Consider the following 22,417-nt stretch of genomic DNA (forward strand, 5'->3'; position numbering starts at 1 on the left):
AAGATTATCACCCTGACGTGTTTTACTACGGAATGCCTGACAACAGCATTGGACTGATGTTTCGGCTCCGTTACTTTTCCCTGGGTGTACTTCATCGTCCGTAAATCGGAACGATTTTCTCTTCTTTTTCAAGTCGTTTCCTCTCCGTCCCGTTCACCTGGCGGGCTGGCATAAATATGGCTGCTACCCTCTGTATCCGTTTTCCGTCTCGGAGCCGGAGACAGTGTGTCGAGGGCGCGTTGGAGGCTCATCTCCTCTATGCACGTGTTCACTGTTCCTGAATTATATTTCCGTTACGATCCCTTTTCGAGGATACCCATGTACCGACGAACACGTTTTCGTTCGCTCCCTCGCATTAGCAAGGAAGCAGCACATCTGTTTTTGGATATTGAACGCAGGAAAAACTTGTACAAGAACATTTTCTCGACTAAGATTGGTGCCACGGACATGAACGACCGTCCATAGGTATGTCAGGGCATCGACAAAAAATTTGGGAAGGAGCGAGACACAAGGAGACCCTCTACGACGGAGACGGTGTTGAGCGATCCCGTCTGTTTCATGATTCGTAGGAGCACAGGCAACTGATTCGCCCGCTTCTGCTGAAGTTTTCGGAATGCTCGCTTGTCTCTTCTCTACGAACGCTCGTCTGATCTTCGTTGAGTACCCATGTACATGTCTACAATTTCTCCCGAATACAGTCTCATCAACTGAGACGAAAACTCGTGCCGCTCGTGATAAGCGTTGACGCGTCAATATGAAATCAATATTAATTGTCGTTCAAAGCGCGACGCTCTGTTATTATAGAAACGTTCCACTCTCCGGATTTATTCGTAGTATGCCCTAGGGCACGTGCGGACCGCAGGGGATGTATGGGGAGACACTCGTGTACATACATAAAAGTCGAGGAGCTCTTTCCCGGCGCAAGTCTTTTCGTATAAACACTCGAAGAAAGGTGTCTCATGCATCCTGTTACCCTAGATTGACCTATTTTGGACGATGAAGATCGTTTTGTCACCGGCTATCCGCAACTGCATACGCTCTCTCCGCACTATTTCCATTCGCAATAGAATATCTTCCTTTCGAGGAATCCCTGCAAGAAAATCGTACAAAAAACAAAATAGGATGCGCCTGTCCAGGTACACCACATTTCGCTATACAGAGCAGAACGCTAACCTTCGGTAACCGTTTCCTGAAACACGAAAAGGCATCAAGAATGATAGCCGTGTTAGCACCTTGTCCCCGCTACTGCCTCACCCGAGGATCGTCAGTTCGGGGGCTGTGGATGATGGCGCGCGCCCCCGATGACAGGCCATGCCTGATCGCGGGCTCGGGCGGCCTGAACGCCCGTATGTCACGTGACTTAAATTTGATTTTTCCTCCTACAAGTAGTTACGCTCCTTCATCATACCTATACTTGGCTGTCTCCCACGGCGTGGAAACTGAAGCATGGATAGACTTGATGAGCTGCGCAAGGGGCAGTCCAGTCCTGACAATGGTTCCGGGGTCCAAGAAAGCGCTGGTGACATGCGAAGCGACCTGGAGGCAGGGCCTAGCACGTCCGGTGCGACTCGCACCGCCGTGCGCACTGGAACAGGCCGCTCGCTAGGGGAGCCTGGAGCTGTTGGCGACGCAAGCAAGAGCGACACCGTGTTCGATCGTATGGAGAACGGTCTTGCCAGACTCCAGCATCGCTTTTTGCGCGGCATCCCGGGTTCGAGTCGCAGAGGCGCGCAGCGCACTGGCGATGCCTCTGGTGCTGCTGAGAGCTCCGAGGCAGGCGAGGCTAGCGAAAGCAGCACGCAGCTGAGCACCTTTTACGAAAAAGTGGATATGGTGAAAGCTCAAATCGCTGACTTGGTTGCGGAAACAGAACAGATACGTGCTGCACACAGGGCGCGGCTTGAGGATCCTACTCGGATGCAGCCACCCCCGGATATGCGTCGAGCGCGAATGCTTGCCATCGATATTAAGCGCCAGCTTGACGAGATGAAGCTCGAAGAGCAAAAAAAAGCATCGCAAACTCGAGGACAGGCTTCGAGCTCGGCTCAAGCTCGGATAATCGGTGGAACACATGCCGCGCTCTCGCGCCGTTTTCTCAGTGCCTTGAAGGACTTCCAGCAGCTCCAAGGTGAATGCGATAGCGAGCTCCGGGAGCAGGCCGAACGCGAGCTCCGGATCATGAATCCCGATATCACACACGAACAGGCGACTGCAATTCTTGAAGCTGCCGGCTCGTCTGGTAATGCGGGCGAACTCATGCGCCAGCAGATGTTACAGGCCACCGACCGCGACTATGAGCAGATTCGTATTGTAGCACGAGATATGGAAGAGCGCGCAGCAGCGCTGCGTGAGCTCGAGTCTGGCATGGAGGAGTTGCGGAACATTTTCCTCGACATGAGCGTCTTGGTCGAATCGCAGGGCGAAACTCTAGATGAGATCGAGAAGAACATCGCCGCCGCCAAAGTTTCGACTAAACGAGGTACACGCAAGCTGCAGACGGCTCGGAAACGGCAGCGGACTTATTATCGTCTAATGTTTTGTGGGTTTTATTGCTTGATTATTTTACTCGTGGTGATTCTCGTTCCCGTTCTGGTTACGACGTTGCGAACGTCTACCAGTACAGGTGGCTAGGATCCGGCAAGCGCCCTGATCAGAGATGACGGCACCGCCTGGGTCGTGCCAGATCTATCCCGTACGAGATGACATCGATCAGAGCGCCCATTCTACTGGCCTATACAGCGGCCACTTGTCGAGGTGACGGTGCACGGGCGCGCGCTGAGGTCTCTCCATCCACGACGGAGCCGCAACCGCGACACTATCGCTTGTCTCGGGACGCCGAGGCCCGTCGTTTCACGGCGTGATCGAATGAGTGGGCAGCGTTCCGCTTTTCCCAGAGCAACGATACCCCACGGGTTGTCAGCACAAGACTCGTACCGAGCGCGAGCACTCCGGTCAGCGTGGCAGCATGCGCACCGCGACGCATTCGTCGCCACTCGAGTCCTGCACGCCAGCGTATCCAGCGCCATGGATCAGCGCGAGAGTCTGCAGCTTCACTCCGGGGCGCCGTAAACGCAGCAAAGCCTGCAGCGTCGCGGACCGCTGACGCGCGACGAAAGGCCCGCCAATAGGCCTCTGTGGCGGCATCCGCATAGCTGCTGTTCGGTGAGCAGGTAAACCGCGAACCAAACCTACTTGATGCTGCCTCGTGCGGTTCCCGTGTACTCGAATGCTTGCGCAACTCTTCACAGCGCTTGTACGCTTCAGTCACCTTCTTGAACTCTCGCTCCGCCAGCGCTTGCGTTTCCGGTGGGTGCTTGTCGGGGTGCCAGCGCAACGCGAGGCGAAGGTATGCGGCGCGTAACTCCGCCTGTTCCGCGTTTCTTGATATGCCAAGCAGCTTGTAGGGATCCTGCCCCTCAAGCATGCCTTCCCTGCGGACTGCGTCCGCGTAACCACAGACTGTAAAGGGTTATGAAATAGTGCGCTTTAGTGTGAACAGCTGACTTGAGGGATCAAGGTGATTGGTGCGGCGCGCGCAAAAACGTCGTCTGATTGGTTTGTTTGCGGCCTGTCACCTCAGTTGTGTTCCACCGCAGGAGCGTGTCATCAAAAGCTTGTTCGCGATTTATTAGAGATGCGTTCGAAGTGCGTTCATTTGAAGAAATGAATAATCCAAGGGATAGGCATGGGTATGCAAGTGGGGATCCTGGAAGTCTGGTGTCGCCAGTTGCCGGGAAAAACGAAAAAATCCTCTTCTTGCTGAGTATCAAGCGGAGAGGAGCATATGACGAAGAAGAGGACGCAGGGAGGCGATTGGCGACAGAAGGCGTTTGCCCGACGGAATGATGACGAGACTGCAATGAAAGAGAGGGCGCGAGTTCGAGGAAGCCGTGCAGTGGTGCGTTCAACCAAGGCAAAGCATGCAAGGAGTTCGTGAACCAAGACTTCAAAGCTGCCTTCATTGTGAGAAATGTGCGATGCTGAAGACGAGACCCGAGGAGCTGACGCGATCGAACTTTATGGGACAGAATCTCAGGCTCAAAATGTACAAGGAGAACTTGAAGCCGGAGCAGGAACTGCTCAAAAATGGCTGGGGGGCGTCTGTAAATGTGCAAATATATGGACTCTGTGGTTGCGTATCGTTTCATTCCATGGAACGTATTCGCAGATCGTAGCTGCTTCTTTTATTTTGATTGCTTAGGTTTCACGAGTAGCTTGGGTTTGTGGAACACATGAGTGCCCTTTGCACCCTTATTACTCCAAATGTACAGAGGATCTTCGCATACCTTGGTACACTGCCCTTGGTGTCTCAAGTGCTCCCTGTAAGATTTACGCAGCTACTGTATTTTGATAGAGTAGGAGTCGAAGTTGGCAGGAATGCACGTTTAGGGTCCACATTCCTCTGTGCACAAGTGCCCCTACTATCTTCCGTGTCTGTATGTTAAGGTGTCTTTGGTATCAAATGCAAGTGAGAACCGAGGTCACCAAATGTACTACGGCCTGTTGACTGCGCTGTCGCAAAGGAGCCGATGGATGCTCGCTGGACTCGCCGAACGCAGATAACAAGACACTGTACGTGAGCGGGTAATTGGCACTGGCGGCTTCATGGTCAAGGCGCGTTTGCTATAGGCAGACGTGGTGTGGTTGCGAAAAGGGGGTCCAGCGTCACCACCAGCACAAGCACCAGCATATCGATAGAAAGAATGTGGGCCACATGGAGCAGCTTCACTCCGAATGTCACGTTTGTGCCCATGTGTGCTGCATTCTGCCTGTGATGGAGTTCCAATTTGCATCGCTGTACGATGAAAAACATGTCCTGTGCCTTGATGGAGCTGTCGGCGAACGAGTCCACATGATGCGTCGTCCCGCGAATAAAGGCAATCATGACCAAGCGAAACATTTAAACTTGGTACTTGATGCCAGCAGTTCTGCAAGCTGCGCAGAGAAATCGCTTCGAGCGTGGAGTGCAAGTTTTCAGCATCGGTGAGCAAGAAATGCGCTTGCATACTGCTTGTCGTCATCGCTTCTCGCTGGCGGCAGAACGAGTCTCCTGCATGTCAACCGCGGAGCTTTCAAAGAGAGCGAACATTCCCATGTACAGATTATTTTGAACCGGTGTCATTGACGTGTAAAATAGTCTCACGATCATTAAATTCAGATCATTTAAAGATAGCGTCCAATCTAGCGACGGGATGAAGCGCATTCCAACCGGTGCATCGGGTTTTTGGGGTAGCGTATTCCACTGTACCAGCGGTCCCGTATAGTTAGAAGAGAACCACAAAGACGGCCGGCAGCCTTGTTCACCTGTCGGAGACTGCGCTGTACGGCACCATGCGGACCTCATGTTTCCCGCTGCTGTCACGTGTCGCGTAATATATAAATATCATGAACAATATCGAGCACCGAAACACCATCATCGTCTCCCAATTTTCCTGAACAACTGTTTCCAATGTATAATCAGGCGCTTCCGCTCTTATCGAATACGGTTCATGCTAATCCCGTGCAGTGCTGACAGCGAGAATACAATTCTCTTAATCGTCGATCAATTTTCTTCCTTGGAATTCTTCAGTGTTTCGGCGCAATGCCAACGCTGACTCATAAAGGATTCCCTGGAAAGTTCGCTCGAAACAAAGCGGCTGTATGCTACGGGAATGCGAGACTTTTCTGGATGCGTATCAAAAAATTAAAGACTCGGTTCAGAAATCGGTTGCATGCATGGAAGCCAGAGGAATCGCACTGTCGGAAGAACCTCACCATCGACTGCGGCACCATCCGACGTTCGGTGAGTTTATCGTGCATTATATCGCGCGTCCGGCTCTGTCTAACTCTCTTCTACTTGGCCTGTTCAGTCATGCGCCCGAGCTCATCACGCGGTGATGACGTCCTGAGCTCATCGGTTGTGGTCAACGAGAGCCGATTCATGCTCTCGAGAAAAGCCCTCGTCGACAGAACAGCAGTGCAGCCCTTGCGCCCACCAGCACGTCCATTCCCATCTGCTACCAGCACCACAAGACGCTACGTATCGACCGTCTCTCGTTCTGACTCATGGAACAAGTAGACGAATGAGTCCCTTTGGCATCCTTACAACCCAAGCCGTTGGCAATTCTGGCATGGTTTCAGGTACTCCTGGGAGGCATCATTCGCTCGAGCCTTTCGACGAGTCATATACGATTTGAATGAAGCATACCAAGCGTCGAAATTTGTTCGATTTGGTGCTCAGGCATCGAGATGTGTACGAACGCCGTAATTTCACATTTGGGGGGTCTCTCCTGTTGCCCATCATGTCTGGCTCAAGACGGTACCGCCCCGTGCACGAGGTCAGCAGCTTTATTTGCTTTCCGTTTGAGTCTTTCGCACCAGCCTCTGGATCTAGAGTTGCTTGGGCTGCGGCGGTGGCTTTCAGCAAGCGATCAGCGCTCACCTGGAAGTCTTTCTCTGCGCCTACCCTGAACAACTGGATATTGGTCTTTTTCCTCGACACAGGCCTAGCGTTCACAAAGTGAACAATGTTTCATATGTTGTGCGTCTCTATCGTCCGTGTGGGCTTCTATGCATTTTGCTCCTCGTCGACGAGGAATCATGAACATGTGCCGCTAATGCTCTTCTTGAAATTCTGTGAATGCGACAAATTTCTCTTAGGGATCACTTGAAGCGCATTGAGGAGGCCAAAGAATACTGTGCAGAAAAATTTTCTCTTGGATAACATATGCCTTGATCTTACAACTGGAGACCATATTCAATAAGCGCTTGAGGGACTTCGGGCACTCAGATTCGGATAAGGCGTCGGTTTTGCTTTTCTTCTGAACGGCGCTCTGGGAAAAAGCGAAATGGCGCAGCATGCAATCTGGGTAGGGATCATGGTTCATATAACTTTTGCGTTAAACGTCCGTCGGTCTGAGGCCGAGGGCAGTGCAATGCGCTTAGACGATCTGAAGCGTCTAGCGCTCTCATTTTGGCACCTCTTTCGAACTCGACGCAATCTCGAGATCTTCCAAAAGGAGTACGTCATTTGTCTCCGTCGGCACACCCCAGAATTCATTCCATCAGGATGCACCTCCTCGGCATATGAGGTGAGGCTACGAGGGATGCAACGTCCACAGCGTTCGCTTCATGAAGAGCTCGACATTGAACCGTTATAATTATGGTGTTCTAGGGTCGTTTGATACATTTTGGCAAGCGCGTTGCAGATCTTGCTATATCCGACGTACGATGGAGACGTGCCCAAGTATTCTGGGAAGCAAGTGTCCGCAAGTCGAGGATCCTACGATCAGGCCGTGTTCCATCCAGGATCCCGTGTACAAGTTGTGGTATCGCACGAAGGTTTCATTGAAGAATTCTCGACAGATGAGGAGAGCTAGCCTTGGTGCGTCAGGAACTCGTATGAATAATTGCTTGAAGGGATACGTTCAGGCAAAGGAGCATAAGCGGGTCTTCTTCTCGTGAAATGCGAATCATCCCCTATTGCGTTCTGGATCTAATATTTTGCAGGATTCTCCCCCACAATGTGCTCGAGCAGATAGGCCTTGGCAGAGTCTCAGACTGATCTTTCCACTCCGATACGTTTTCCCACACCCGTGCTCGTCACCTGTTTCAAGAAGAGCTTTACCTTCTGCTCCACATGGTAAGCAGCACAGAAATATACGTTGTACGCGATATAGGTCCAAATCCTCGGGATTCAGACACACTGGGTGGAAAATGAATCTGAAGCTCGCCGTTTCTATACATGTACGAATCGATTCTTTCTAGAGGACCTTCTGGTCTACTTATCCATCCCGAGCATGCTCATGGACAGAAACGAGATTGCCCGCTCGCCCTCTCACGCACGAGCGGAGAAGCAACCGAGCGGCTCAGGTATTATGAAGGGAAGGAGCGATTTTTGGAAGAAGATTTTGTGAAGGAACGGTGCCACGGGTGCAAAGGACAGGTTTACTGATCCGCGAAGATGAACATTTCGCGTTTGACAACCGAGAAGACGACCTCAACTCGATCAAATCGGGGAGCAGAGACTGGTACGAAGAGCCGCTCAATGCCGAGGTGAATCTGTGCGCCCATTCTCAGCTCCCGATTCAAGGCAAGCAATCTTGTGTAAGGTCAGGACAGAGGGATTCAGAAAGGAGAGGACACTTCGGGTGTTCGATGAAGGACGAGGTGAAGAACGATACCGTATGTTTGATCGTTTCTAGGTGACTACACAACTGAATCGCCTGTAGCGGTAACGTTTTCTTGGAATGCACGCGTGTCATTTCTTTACAAACATATATATGGCCCCCTTGGGTTCTCAAATAGACGTCTACGATTCCTCCCAAGTCGAGCCGAACTGAGTGCGATGAGCATCCGTCCCTCTTGCACTATACAATTAGGTTTGAGCACAAATTATACAACGTACTGCTGAGTGCGTGACGGTCTGGGATACAAAGTGCACTTTTTCGTCGCTCCATCCGTGTCTTTCCGTCACCAGCCATATTACAGGTACAGAGACGTCGTATCCTGCGGCATCTTTCGCATCATTTCTGAGAAAACGTATGGAGTCGAATGGATTGGCGCGGATACTCTCGTGTTGATAGAGTTTCATAATTTCTGTGGTGGGTTAACTTCGTTTGCGATAAGGACATCGATAAGGATGGTTCAAATATCTGCTGACCCGAGAGTGACAGACATCTGAAAGTGAGGCGGTTTTTGGGGGGGCCAGCAGTTAGAGCATAAAGCCTTTCTGCGGCTTTGCTCAAATCTCCAAGATACACTCCATCTCTTGAATACCTAGAACCAAGATGATCAAAAAAGCCGCAATGGTACACGTGTTGCAGAATTCATTGGACTGAGTTTAACGGAAACCTCTAATTTACAGCCGTGTCGAGATGAGAGCTGGAACAGAGCCGTGTCTCAGACAATTCGGCATCCATCGGATGCAAAGAAACAAATGATTGCGTTGCGGGCGCTCCCGACACATCTCTGTTAGATCGATACAAAGCTACTCCAAGCGCAAACGTTGTAAAGTGAACAGTGGATCATTAGAGGCGGACACATCCTAAGAAAGTCTGTTTCTCAGAGCATTCTCGCTGGATCGAACAGACAATTACATGATTGTACATAGCCCTCTCGGACGCATTGCCATGACCGGGAGTGCGTCTGCGGCTCTTCCAGAGTACCCGAAGAAGGTGCGCTTTTACTGTAAACGGGGTAGCTTGAGGAGAACGTGCACTGGGCCCAGACTAGCTCTTCACTTTCGCACTATTGACGGGACAATGTTTCTCTGGCCAACTGGTACCATTCTCTTCTTTTCCATCCACATTCTCTGACAGTGAGCATACGGAATATAGGTCTCAACCAGTGATCGAGTACGGTTGCTCGTCCCTCTCGCCACTGGTGGGCTCAAGCGGCATTAAACTAGAAGACATGCACCATGAACACTGCAAGTGCGACCACTATCCAGCTAAACGAATCCAGGGTAGTTTACCAGCAGCGGGGTTCTCGTCGAGGCAGCTTCATGCATCAATGCGGAACCGCGTTTCCGCAACGTTCGGCGTTGGTGTGCGAAACGACAACACGATTCTCTCCCAAACCTCCGTCAACGTATCGTTGCCATATCGCGGCTCCCTGAGCTTCCGTCTGTGCCTGTGCGGGCCGGGTGCAAACGGCAAAAGTCTCTGGATGAGCAAGCAGCAGCGCATGGCTCAGGGGTCTTCTTGCCTGAATGGCGCGTTGAGCAGGCAAGTCCCGTTCGGCAACCGGAGCTGCGGATCACTTTCGCGCTGTGTTTGTGTCTCCGAGTTATCCCAGTAGGAACGAAATCGTTCTGCCCACGCCTCTGCAGTGACACGCGAAATCAAGAAAAGGGACTAGGCTGTCGATATTCGTTCCCACAAATACACGAAACCCTTCTCATCGCGAGTAACTCGGTAGACGTCGTCCAGAAAAGTAACATCTAAATATCCGGTGGGATCGAAGAGCTCTTTCAGCACCTGCTGGCGCTGCTCATTCATTATGGACACGAAATTTGCTGGCTGCAACGAAGACGAGATGCCCTGGATCCAAACCCGCGCCGAGTTCGACACGTCTGCCCCGTAGAAAGCCTGTACGGTGTAGACACCGTCAATACCCCCGAATACCCGAAATTCTACACGGTTCTCTGCTCTACCAGTTTCACTTACGTGCGCTCCATGGAACTGCGCAGGTACTTTTTCCGGAGCGTGTATTTGCTGCGTCACCTCTCCGAGGTGCACCAGGCCTGGCTTCGCGCTCGACGTTAGGTACAGAAGCGCCCTTCTCCGACCCAGAATCATTCGGTCAGTATACACAAGGCGCCATGTGCCCAAGAGCTTCGACTCCAATTCGCACAGCGGGGCCTTGGTGGGATTCTTCTTCTCGAGCCGGGCCAGCTGCGATGCGATGGCGTCGCGTTCGAACTCGTTAAGCGCAAAAATGCCTCTGTCTGGACCAGCGATCTTCACAATCTCGGAAACAAACAATGCAGAAGCAGACTGTGGTTGCTCCAAGTCAGAAGTGTCTCCATTATTGGGCTTTCTCGGGCCAGAGCGCTGCGCTTTCACGTCCGCATCGAGCACGCTGTGCAGAGTCCTACGCGCGAGGCGTCCCGGACTCCGCTTACCGTACAAAGCAGGTAACGCCAATCTATTCTGGGTACTATGCAGTTCCTTTCGGTCACAACCAGTGTGCAGTAGTGGCTCCAACGTGAAGGAACTGAGGAAAGCGGCCTTCATCCTGTTTGGTGCCTCCAAACGCCAGGGTGAACAAAAAATTTTAGTCAAAGCGTTGAACGATTGCACCTGTTCATGGCGGGCCCGGCGTGCGGATTGCCTCACGGGGCGATCGATTTTTTTTTCAGATTTTCTTTTCAGATGACAAACCGTTTAGATTGACCAAGGATCCCAGAATTCGGAATGGATATTCGCCTTCGGGAAAGCGTCTACTATGAAGCACCTACCTTCATGTGTCATTACTTATACTTCCTCTCGGATATGCTGGTCGTTTCGTATATTCTATCGTGTACCAAGTGCCTGCCGTGAAGACACGCCGTAACGCGCTTATACCACTGAAGCAGATCCTGCACGGAGACAGAACGGCTTTGGCATACCACTGAGGGCGTCGGCTCGAGGCGTGATTCATCCGATACGGGGTCGGAGCACATAATCATTCTGGGAGCCTGCGACAGCGCGAAGCGATATACTAGGAGTCCACTGCGACCAGGGCGACGCTCAGACGCAGCGTACGCACTCCTCGTTCCAGAATGAATTGCGTTGCGAACGAGTTGCACAGGTCTCGCCACAGCACCTGCCACTGGAGGAAGCATGAAGCACTAGCTAGCCCCAGACACTCGTCCGGCTCGCGGGACCTTCCGCCTCGAAAGTAAACTTTCGAACATACGGAAACTTTCCCCATTTCAACGCTTACTATCAAGGTCATGCGAAACTGTTATCGAGTTGCTAGTTAGCCGTTAGTTTCTGCTCTTTCAGCAATCTGTCGGGACTCACTATGATTCTGGGAGCCTACATGGCGATTTATGCGTTGCGATACGCTACTGAAACTGTAACAATGCAATTACGCTTCATCCACACTGCCGTGTACAGCAGAAGATCGAAACTAAGGTGCAATGTAGTCTACGTATCGAAGATAAATTTCGTGTAGGATATATGCTGTACTGAAAAGTGGAACGAGGACGACATTCCTTCTTCAGGTCACTCAGAACACAGTACTCAGATTGTTGAGTGATACTAAGAAAAACAAGTGGATGTTCTCCGTATCGAAAACCGAGATTCTTAAAGCGCGTTTGCGGGCAACAGTACAGAACGACTCATTGATCACATTACGGCAAGCTAAAGCGACGATCGCAGCAATCGCGGGCGTCCCTGTCTCTCAAAAGCTTGTTCGTGTGGTCCTGGAAACACCAGGATCCAGTCCCGAAAAAGAGTACTAGTTCACGCACGGCCAGCTTCCATCGAAATTGCAACGACAGCGTTCCTAGAACGCTCCTATCGGTATGTAGCACAGGGACGTCGGTCTGTTTTTTTAGTTCATGAGACTTGCCTCTGGCGAGACAGTCCTATCGAAAAGGGGAATTCGCAGAGCAGGGATCCCGTTATGCTTACGATCGAGCTCTAGGAGAACGAGGATACCGTCTGTGTTAGCCGTAGTGGACTGATTTCACAGCCGCAGTTTCTATCGTAGAGAAGGCTCATACAACAGAAGTATCCACTTCATCGGATCATTCCAGTCTTTTTCCTAACTTCTTGCAACTTGGAGCTAGTGGACAACGCAGTATTTCATCTTTCCCCTTGTGTTCTAGCTTTTGCCAATGGTATGGTGGAGTAGTGCTGCTTTTCATTTCGCGATACTGTCTCTGATTCATCCCCACCGAAGGACTGGTTTCTTCGATGAAAGGTAATGACGTCTCCAGTGTGTGAATCACAGAAGAATTCAGCACGCGGTGACACATCGGTGCACATTGCGTCTTCTTGCGTATGTCCATCTGCCTCAGGGGAGGTCCCTACCTAGGGGCATAAAGAAGTGCGTTCATGTTCAAAAAAATGAAAATTCCAAAGGCAAGTTATGAACATGAAAGTCGAGGATCCTGGAGGACCGGTGTCGCCGGGTTCGAAGAAAACGAAAAACTACTCTTCACGCCGACCATCGAGCGAAGGGAGGCAAGTAGCACAGACGAGAGAAGATAGACGGGAAAACATATTTACCCTACTGGGCGGTGACAAGACTTTAGTGGCACAGAGTGCACGAGTTCTTGCAATCTTCGCGGTGGTTTATTCAACCAAGGCAATGCGCACAAAGAGTGCGTGGACCGAGACTTCAACGCTGCCATCTATATCAGACGATATGCAGTGCTGAGGACGACATGCGCGGAGCTTATTGGATCCAGCCCCAGCTGAGCTGAGTTTCGCGGGCGCATGCCTGACCCCCCAGTTTTTATTGAACATGGCGACGTGACGGGTCGTATCCGTGGAAAGAAACGTCTATAGCGCATCCGGCCGTGCCAAGGAAAGCTTCTAGGTGTGCTACGAATTGCAGCACACGCTCTGTCGGCTTTCGAGAACTGAGAAATCGCTGGAGCAGCGACGCATCGCGCTCGAGTCGACGGCTGTGCATTTCGGATAGTCGGCAGAGCTCTAGACCGTATACATCGAAAAATTGTCCTGCTTGATTCCATTGCGCCTAGAGTATGATCTTCTCGTATCCGAGGCTCACCTCTAAGGACTATGAGAATCTCTCAGGCATGGAGTGATCATTTTCCCTGGTAGAAATGCGAATCTGAAGGATCCGACTTCGCCGTTCAGGGAGAACACAGGCAGGCCCACACCAGGACGCTGCATCGACGACGCCTGCCAGGGGCTGTAACGATGATCACGGCATTGAGGCGCTACGCTTTTGAGCACCGGAACGAGGAGTCGGTTTTTCTTTTAGGCTGTCGAGCTATGTGGTCTCAGTTGGCACCTGTTCACTCTCTGCAACGGCTAGAGCGCAAGTTTCGTGCGCGGTGCCGTTCGCGAAAGCCGCTGCTGCGTCTGCACCACGGTTCTGGAGACGGGGAGTTCTCCGTCTCCCGCCGGGAGTTGCTGAAGCACTCCGCCGCAGCCCTCACTGCAGCAGCTCTGTCGCAGCTTGGGGTAGCTGCCTTGACTGAGCGGCATGTAGTAGATGAGGCCGCTGCGGCAAATAGGACCTTGTCCGGCGCTTCAGGAGTGGTCAACAAAGACCCGGAGTCGCTGTTGCGTTGGGCGCTTCCCATTGACAACGAGCACTTGCGGCAGCTCCAGACGGAGCTCGAGGCGACGCTGCGGGAGCTTCGGCAGAAAAAGTGGTCCCAAATTTCTAGTCATGTCCGCAAGGCCTCACAAATGACTAGTAGGAACGCAAATGACTTGCTTGCGGACGTGAGTGAAGCGAAAACCGCAGAGGCGCAGCGGGCTCTCAGTACGCTGCAGTCAATGCTCGGAAGTTTGCAGGCTTCTGCGGATGCAAAAGACGCTGAAAATTTCGAAAGTATGGCGAAGGACGCTCTGCGCCAGGTTGGAACGCTAGAAGAGCTCTCTGTTAAAGGCTTTCCTTTCCAGGTCCCGGAGGAATACAGCCATCTCCCACAGCTTCTGGGGCGGGCAACCGTCGAGTTTGTCCTACGCAAGAGCGGCGAGGAGGGCTCGCCCAAGCAGTTTGATATCGATGGCAATCTCTATGACAGGGCACGGCTCGTAATGGTTGTTGATGGGTATTCCGCTCCGGTGACTGGTGGTAACTTTGTGGATCTCGTCTCCCGAGGCTTCTACAATGGTCTACGTATCATTCGATCCGACGGTTTCGTAATTCAGACCGGAGATCCCGAACCAGAAGGCAAGATCCACGGCTTTATCGACTCCAAAACAAACCAGGAGCGAACGATTCCTTTAGAAATTTTCGCGAAAGGAGATCCGATGCCTCTTTACGGCACAACGCTCGAGGACGACGGAAGAGGCGGTCAGGCCACGGTGCTTCCACTAACGGCCTTTGGAAGCCTGTGCTTTGCACGTAACGAATTCGAGCCGAATAGTGGCTCGAGCCAGTTTTTCTGGTTCCTGTTCGAGCCAGATCTTACTCCCGCGGGGCGAAACCTGCTCGACGGGCGTTTCGCTGTCTTTGGGTACACGACCGAAGGCGCCTTTTTCTTGCGGGATGTCAAAGTCGGCGACATCGTGGAATCAGCCAAGGTTGTGCAGGGACTCGAGAATTTGCGTCAGCCGACAGCGTGAATGTGCTCGATGCGTTGAAGAGTCCAGGGCGCTCGCTCACGGTGACTAGATTTAGCGATGAATCCAAGTTCTCTAGAAGTCGAACCTGGTAGGAATGTTCGTGTCATTTGTGAAAAAATGCTGCAGGCACCGAGTGCGCCACGACTCGATTTGGGTGTCTCCAGTTTCTTGCAGGTAAGGATCGATCGTAAATAGAACGGGGTTTAACTCAGAACAATCCACGAATGAGATCGCACAGGTCGACTATGCGACAGTGTGGGGCTCGTGATGAACAGCATCCCCCGACGGCGACTTTTGAGGGGCGAAACGATCTCGTTCACTGAGAGCATCGTTGTATACCCGTCCACAGACGACCCGTCTTCGCCGAGCATGGAGCACACCGTAGCGTTTCGAATACAGCCTAACAGGCGCGCTGTCTTGGTGCTTCCGATGCCGCCTTGAATGCCCGGTATTCTGGTACGAGATGCCGCAGTTGCACCAGGATACTGCTCAGCAGGCCAATGTCAATGATGTGATTCAGCCACCGCGTAAGGCTAGAATATAAACCGATATCGCGGATGAGGAAGCCACGACCTATGGAGCGCATGATGCTTTCAGCAACACCCTCAGGGCTGGCACCTGTAAACCGATCCAGGAAACGCAGAATGGCCAGCTTTGGCTGGCCTGCATAGAGATTTGTCCGCGTATAGCTTGGATGGACGACTAACACATCGACACCAAGGTCACGCACCTCCACCGCCAGCGACTGTGCAAACGAGGTCAACGCCGCTTTCTCGGCGCCATACAAGGTCGCGAATGGCGTTGGCAGAAAGAAACTCGAAGAGCTCGTGAAAACAAGCAGTCGTCTTCGAGAGGTTCGCGACGTCGCACCGGTACGTTCCAAGTCACCGAAACGATGCTGGTTTTGGGCCCAACGTTCCAGCACATAATGCGTCAGCCGCAACGCCGCCGTGACGTTGCACTCCCAGTTGCGCATCTGCTCCGCGAGGCCTCGCTGCCAATAGAACGACATTAGAAGGTAACCAGCATTGGAAAACACCAAACGCAATGTGTCTGCAGCAAAGAGATCAGCTGTAGCTTCCTTCACATCCGAGAGGTAGCCGGGTATCACACCTACTTCTTTCTCCAGTGTGTTGTTCGCTGGGGTAGCGTCCGAGAGATCCGTCGCCACTACGCGGAAACTTCGCTCCGGAAACTCAGTGTGCAGCTGCTCCACGGCTTTTGGTAAAAGCGCATCGTTTCGAGCAACCAGAACCACGTTGATGCCCTGCCTAGCCAACTCTCGAACAATGCATAACCCTATTCCAGAAGAAGCCCCTGTCACAAGCGCCCAGGGCTCTTTTGCTACGTCGACGGGGTTCCGCGGCTCTTCGGCTGCAGCGGTGCCCGCGCCACCCCTCTTTACTGAGTTCGCTCGCTTCCTCCTGGACTCCTGGGTGCTCGCAGGTTGCGAGGAACGTCGTCCGATCGTACGATCGACTGCCTCGGCTACCGACTCTGATCCAGAAGCACGCGCTGACTCGAGGTCCGCGAAGTAGCGTCGGCACAGGTTGCACCGTGGGGCCCAGCTCATGAACAGCAACGGGCCAAAATAAGAGACAATCAGGCACGTCAGCGAGATGCTCGCCAGCAAGCCATAAATATGCCAAGCATTGATAGCCAACCTCCAGACAATAGGAAACTGAGGAAACATCTTGTGGAATGGCACCCGAGCTCGCTTTGAGAGCGCCTTTCTTCGGCTTGTGACGTGAAGCGCGCATCCCGTGTGCCGAGAGAAATGTACACTGGTAGTATGAGTACCGGGGCTCTGCTGCCAACTCGATCACGAATGGGCGGCTGTGGACCTGATGCTCTATGCTGCTGCTTGTTGTAGAGGTTGTGTATGGAAAGGGGCGCTCCCTACTTCAACAGGCACAGTGCATGCACCCGCACCAGAGCAGCGAAGCGGACGAGTCCTCAACAGGCGTACAAAACGAGTCTGCACCGCGCTGGGCGAATACTCGTTTGACAAAGGGCCCCAGCGAAGCGGCGCCTGAAGCACCGGTAAGCGACCTTAGCCCTGAATCATCGACCGCGCTCCCAGCGGTTGGCGCTGCTAGTGAACGCGGAGAAGTGTGTGAGGCCTGGCGAAAGCAGCCTGCAACAGGTACGGAGTCAGTTGACCCGCCGGCCCGAGCGAATGACTTTCGCAAGCCAAAAGGGTATGCGCGCCGGGAACCGGAGGACTGCCCGAAATGGCTCGATTTCAGGGCGGGAAACCCAGAGATTCCACTGGACACCGTTACTGGACGCATTCATTTGCTTGCAGACCGGCAGAGCGCTCGTCGTGTTCAAGAGCCCCAGCTGGAGAGCAGTGCTCCCGCGGCGAGCACCACAGCGGCTGTGCGTAAACCCACGGAATCGAGCCTGGGGGACCACATTGCGCGCTCCATACTGGAGCATAAACAATCCACTTTGAACGAAGACGAGGACCAAACGAAGAGAGCCGAAGTCGAAGTGGGTACACCCAAGACGCTGGCGGAGGCATCCAGCGACTCGGTGAAGGGTTCACATGCCACTGGAGAGGTGCCGGCTGCTCACTGGAAATCGTCTCCTAGCTCGCTAACTTGCTCGGACTTTGCCCGACGGCATGCAAAAGCTTCCATGATTTTCGATCAAACGACATTGCTCTGTATGCTTGGAGTTCCCGGTTATTTGAGCACTGCCGATCTGGCCCAGTTTGTAGCACCATTCAGGAGTAGAATTCGCCGAATGCGAATTGTTTGGGACTTGTCCTACTCGAATTCGTACGCGGTTTTGCTGCGCTTCCTGAGCCCAGACGATGCTGTCCTCTTTCGAATGGAGTACGATGGGCGAGCGTTTTCAGAGGCTCTCGCTCCCGAGCGATGTCGGGTGCTCCCTGTGGAGCGCGTGGTCTATCGCTGCACATCAAAACAGAGTTCCCGTTTGGTCGCCTCGTTGGCGCTTCCTAGCGAGCAGGACGGGGACGAAATCGTGGAATATGACGAGTCAACGTCGAGTGACGCGGATATCGGACATCTGGAAGAGTGGCCTACCTGCCCAGTGTGTCTTGATCGGCTCGATCTCGAGTCTATACTGGTGGGCCTCTGCAATCACGCCCTGCACACGGCCTGTCTGGCACGTTGGGGCGATCCATCGTGCCCCGTGTGCCGCTTCGTGTCGGAGACGCTGAACCCACAAAAAACCTCTTGTCAGGTCTGTAACGCTCAGACGCAGCTCTGGATCTGTCTCGTTTGTGGGCATGTGGGATGCGGGCGCTATGTGCAACACCATGCGCTTGCGCATTTTCGAGACACGAACCATGTCTTCGCCATGGAACTGCAAAGTGGGCGCGTCTGGGACTATGGTAGCGACTCGTACGTTCACCGCGTGCTGCTGAACGAAGTCGATGGGAAGCATGCAGTGCTCGAGATGCGTGCGTCGACCGGCAGCCGCGCTGTCGCAGCGAGCGGTGTTCCTTATCACAGCGATGGAGGTGCGAATGCACCGGCAAGCTCATCCCAGCGAAGCGCTCCGGAGATAGACGAGGAACGCACGCAGCTTTTTGCTGCGACGATTGCTAGCAAAGTTGACTCACTTTCACAGGAGTATGAAATGCTTCTGCTTTCGCAGCTGGAGTCGCAGCGGCTGTGGTACGAGGCAAAGGCGACAGAGTTGGAGCGAGCTTGGAGCAAACGCGTTCAGGAACTCGAGCAACGCCTTGAGCGACTCAGCAAACCGAAGTGCTCGCGAGACGCAGCCACGGGTGATGGAGCAGGTAATGAGTTTGATGCCAAGCTTTTACGGGAGCTGAACGAGCGCTTGCTTCGTGACGCTGCTGCTTGGCGCGAGCAAGTCGAGCGTCTCAAGAGGGAGCGCGACGAGCTTGCCGAGCAAGTGAATGACCTCCTGCAGCACATTGAGGCGAGCGCGAAGCTATCAGCCCGAGGAAACAATTCCACGAGCATTCGGCTAGAGGCGCTTCGCAACAGGCGCATCACAAAGCCCTAGAGGTATCGGTTGTTTGTTATTCCTGCACGATACTGGATGGGATGCTCGACACGATGCAATAAAAACGCACTATGAGAAATGGCTGTATTCCGAGCGCGTTGCTACTCATGGATCCCTCGTCGATGCAGAGCGTTGTTGTTTGGGTGCCACGTGAGCCTGCCTCCTGGCGTCCTCGATGCTCGTCGCCATGTATCGTACCGCGAGTCCAAGGCTCGTTGGACTATGGCAAAGTAGGATCGAAATGTAAGCATGAAGTGTAGGATCAAACTCTCGATTCATGGGCGATGCGCGAATAGAGATCGTGATGCGTACTGATGACTAACTGGGGATGATCGAAACATCAGCAATCATTTGAAAGCATCACTGATGATTCATTTTGGGGCGCTATCGACGTAACGAGTTGCTGCAGCGCCAGAGAAGCCCCTTGATGGCTTGTCGTCTCAGAATCGAGCGTTGTATCCATGCCTGATGGTCAACGGGACTGGAAAATTACCGAAATGGAACTGTGGGAATGTTTGCAGCGGTATCGCGAGCTTTCACATGCCGACACCGAACACTTTCCAAAAGTCGAACGATGCCGACCGTGTACAGCAGTGGCGGACGGTGCGCCCTAGACGACGTCTCCATCAGACGTGTAGACGCCTCCCCGTCTTTTTGGACCGGCCACCCACTACTGTCTCCAACTTTTTCTCATATTGTTTGACCTTGAGAGGTTGTCCAAAAAAGTTCCTTCTTGTTCACTCTGGAGGTCTGTTCCCCAGCACCGCACATCTCCGGATATTGATAGCGGCATTAAAATCTCGATTCACAAACTCCATCCGTTTCTTGTCATTACTAGTTGTACTTACTAGTGCAAGTAGCCCTCGCACTTTTGCCATCCTTTGCATTTGCTTTTCCGTCTGCGGTCCGTACTTTGCTATTTCCTCAGGACTCCTCTGGCACTTTTCCATCTCAACTCTCTGAAGTATACTCCCCAGCTCATGGAGTGTATACGATGTTCGAAACTCATATACAGGTATCGTAATGAAACGCCGTGCACACTCGTTGTACGTTCTCGTCGTTGGAGCTCGAGTAGTCCCTTTTTGGGTCTTCCATAGCCCTGCCCCATACGCTACTACGAGACTCTGATTCTCGTCCTTTTTGAAGGCACTCAACTGATTGAAAATGTCGGCAAACGCCCGCTGCCTCCCACCATATAGATTCATACGCAAACGAGACCACCGGGGCTTGGTATATTCCTCCCACAGTGCATCCCAATGAGCAACACGAACTTCCATGAATTTCCGAAAAGCTTCAAAGTCCGCTCTTTGGCTCGACACCTCGCTCAAAGCTTCCAGGTGATCCTTCATCCCTCCATTCCATGTCTCGATTCTCGATTGTATCTCGATCTCGAGCACCTCAAAAGACGCTTGTCTTTCTGGCTTTAGTTGCCGTCTGTGCCATCTTACCCACGCTTCGATGCTGCGATGGTTATGATATTCGTATTCCCAGCGTCCGCGCCAACCATAAAGTTGTTAGCCTCCACCTCCTGCGTCGCAGGACCCGCCTTTCTCTCATCTTCATGGCTCACCAAGGGCGGGACTCGACGATCTTTCTTCAATAGCCGTTAGTGTACACCCAAGGCTACACCATCGGTTTCGATCATCCCAGTGGACAACTTTGCTTGCTCGCTCTCAGACGTTTGAAATTGAAGATGTTCTTCCAGTACGTCTGCCGGTATTCGCCGGCGAAGTCCTCCCTACTAGCATCGAACTGGGGACTGATCTCCTTCATGATGCCGTGAAGGATTCTGGAGTCGGTACTCACAAAATGTGACTTGATGTTGCACATTGGAACCGCGTTGAGGTGCTTTCTCATTAGGAAAGCTTTCCGTCTCTCCCACTCTTCATTTTTTCCTCACTCTGCTTCATCTCTGCCTTGCGTTCGAGCTCTGGTCCAGAAACACGAAATAGCGCAGGACGAGGCGATAGTATTTTTCTTTGTCTTTTTTCAACTCTGATATCTGTCTGCTGGATTCGCCAGCCCCAAGACTGCACCGTGCTCATGTATAACCGAACGGATGAGGGAATTCTCATTTGTGCTCCTGCTTGACGGCTTCTTATCGACGAATTCGACTTCATCTTCATGCTGGCGATCTTTCGCTTTTCCATTGATAATCGCCCATATTCCTTTGCGAGAGATGCCCGGGTACAGCGCAAACACGGCACGTATTATGAGACGTTCGAGTTTCACGATTACGTGATTCTTCAGGTTCGTGATGTACTTCGTCGCCCCTTATACGTAAACATTCGAATCACCTCTGTATGGAGTACTGTTGAAGCTGTGGAAGGGACATTTTTTGTGGAGGTCATGCACTCGCTCCTTCCTCATCGATGCTTTTCTTGTGTCAGCCATCAGGTGACGAATAAAGCTCTTATCGAAAAACTCGTCCGGAATCTCGACCGTTTCCATGTGCATCACGTCGCGATACATCTCGCTCGCCAAATGCATCAGTCCTGACGACGCCTTGACGATACTCTTGGAGTACCAGTCGACACGGTTTCTGATAGCTTCTTGCTACTTGAACGGATCCATGATATGTACAAGAAGACAGGCTTTCACCACCATCTCGTTGCACAGTCGTCTTTCTTGCCGCCTTCGACCTAGGGCCTTCCCCTTTCGGTCCTTCTTCTCTCTTTTTTCTTCTGGATTCCGCATTGTCTTTTGCTTTTTTTTTTCTGGCAGCCGGCGACCCTGGACCTCCAGGATCGTCAACTCGCTTTTTCATAGCTTTTTTTTTCATCTTTTTTGTGAAAAAGAACGCTCTTTGAACCCTCCTGTTATATGCCACGACAAAACGCTCGAATATTTTTAGTCGAGGGTTGAAACGGCATCGGACTGGAAGCTATGATTTGTTACGACTTCCACACAAATACAGCTTGCCTGTTAGAACAGCAAGAAAACGTGTCGTCACGGTCGCGTTTCTCTTCAAAGGCGACATATGCGTCGTGTCTCGTAAGTGCCATACTTGGAGATGCACGTATCGAGCGCGCCATACAGGAAAAAGGACAGTGACTTACGATTTACAAGAAACGATGTAAAATTTTTTCCCGCTCTACGATAAGCGTTTAAGGGGAAACAGATCGCCGTATTATCGGAAGCTTATGTTCGAGGCGGAAGGTCCCGCGACCCGGTCGAGTCTACCGGGCTAAAGCTCGGTATGCCTCTAAAGTGGCCGCTGCCGCTGCTGCTGCAAGACCTGCGTAGCTCGTTCGCAACGCATTTTATCCTGAGACTATGCACAGGATGCTGCGTTGGGCCTCGCCCTGGTCGCAGTGGAACCCTAGTACAGCACTTCGCGCTGGCGCAGGTAGTAGGTCTTTCTGCGCACTTTGCATGTTCCCAGAATGACAAATAGCCCTGATTCCGTTTCAAGTGAATCATTCCTCGAGCGGACGCCCTTAGTGGTATGGCAAAGCCGTTCTGTCTCTGTACAGCACCTGCTTGAGCGGTATAAGCGCTACAGCGGGTGCTCACAACAGGCTCGGCGCTCGATAGAACATACGAAACGACCAATATATCAGAGAGGTAGTATGGATAATGGGACTTGAGGACAGGTGCACTATGATCGAGATATCCCCGGAAGCCATCGTGCGTTCCGAATTCTGGGATGCATGGTC

The 22,417-nt window shown here is 52.4% G+C and overlaps 6 protein-coding genes across 6 annotated transcripts, besides 1 other annotated feature; 3 read left to right on the plus strand and 3 right to left on the minus strand.

Moving 5' to 3' along the window:
• Nucleotides 1-1,446: 1,446 nt before the first annotated feature.
• On the plus strand, nt 1,447-2,631 carry CYME_CMK304C (similar to syntaxin; the record flags this gene model as incomplete). Its single annotated transcript, XM_005536617.1, has 1 exon — nt 1,447-2,631. One exon carries the CDS (start codon nt 1,447-1,449, stop codon nt 2,629-2,631), a length of 1,185 nt encoding a protein of 394 aa, XP_005536674.1.
• Nucleotides 2,632-2,815: 184 nt separating this feature from the next.
• On the minus strand, nt 2,816-3,424 carry CYME_CMK305C (similar to DnaJ homolog, subfamily B; the record flags this gene model as incomplete). The annotated part of the gene is made up of 1 exon (XM_005536618.1): nt 2,816-3,424. The coding sequence occupies one exon, from the start codon at nt 3,422-3,424 to the stop codon at nt 2,816-2,818; it is 609 nt and encodes a 202-aa protein (XP_005536675.1).
• A 6,412-nt stretch (nt 3,425-9,836) lies between these two features.
• CYME_CMK306C (hypothetical protein, conserved) lies at nt 9,837-10,718 on the minus strand (the record flags this gene model as incomplete). Its single annotated transcript, XM_005536619.1, has 1 exon — nt 9,837-10,718. The coding sequence occupies one exon, from the start codon at nt 10,716-10,718 to the stop codon at nt 9,837-9,839; it is 882 nt and encodes a 293-aa protein (XP_005536676.1).
• Nucleotides 10,719-13,364: 2,646 nt separating this feature from the next.
• CYME_CMK307C (probable thylakoid lumen rotamase) lies at nt 13,365-14,747 on the plus strand (the record flags this gene model as incomplete). Its single annotated transcript, XM_005536620.1, has 1 exon — nt 13,365-14,747. One exon carries the CDS (start codon nt 13,365-13,367, stop codon nt 14,745-14,747), a length of 1,383 nt encoding a protein of 460 aa, XP_005536677.1.
• Nucleotides 14,748-15,147: 400 nt separating this feature from the next.
• Nucleotides 15,148-16,440, minus strand: CYME_CMK308C (short chain dehydrogenase; the record flags this gene model as incomplete). Its single annotated transcript, XM_005536621.1, has 1 exon — nt 15,148-16,440. The coding sequence occupies one exon, from the start codon at nt 16,438-16,440 to the stop codon at nt 15,148-15,150; it is 1,293 nt and encodes a 430-aa protein (XP_005536678.1).
• A 161-nt stretch (nt 16,441-16,601) lies between these two features.
• On the plus strand, nt 16,602-18,758 carry CYME_CMK309C (unknown zinc-finger protein; the record flags this gene model as incomplete). Its single annotated transcript, XM_005536622.1, has 1 exon — nt 16,602-18,758. One exon carries the CDS (start codon nt 16,602-16,604, stop codon nt 18,756-18,758), a length of 2,157 nt encoding a protein of 718 aa, XP_005536679.1.
• A 537-nt stretch (nt 18,759-19,295) lies between these two features.
• Nucleotides 19,296-22,413: a sequence feature (repetitive element).
• Nucleotides 22,414-22,417: the final 4 nt, after the last annotated feature.

The sequence above is a fragment of the Cyanidioschyzon merolae genome, chromosome 11 (genome assembly GCF_000091205.1).
Source record: "Cyanidioschyzon merolae strain 10D DNA, chromosome 11, complete genome".
NCBI classification, from domain to species: Eukaryota; Rhodophyta; class Bangiophyceae; order Cyanidiales; family Cyanidiaceae; genus Cyanidioschyzon; species Cyanidioschyzon merolae.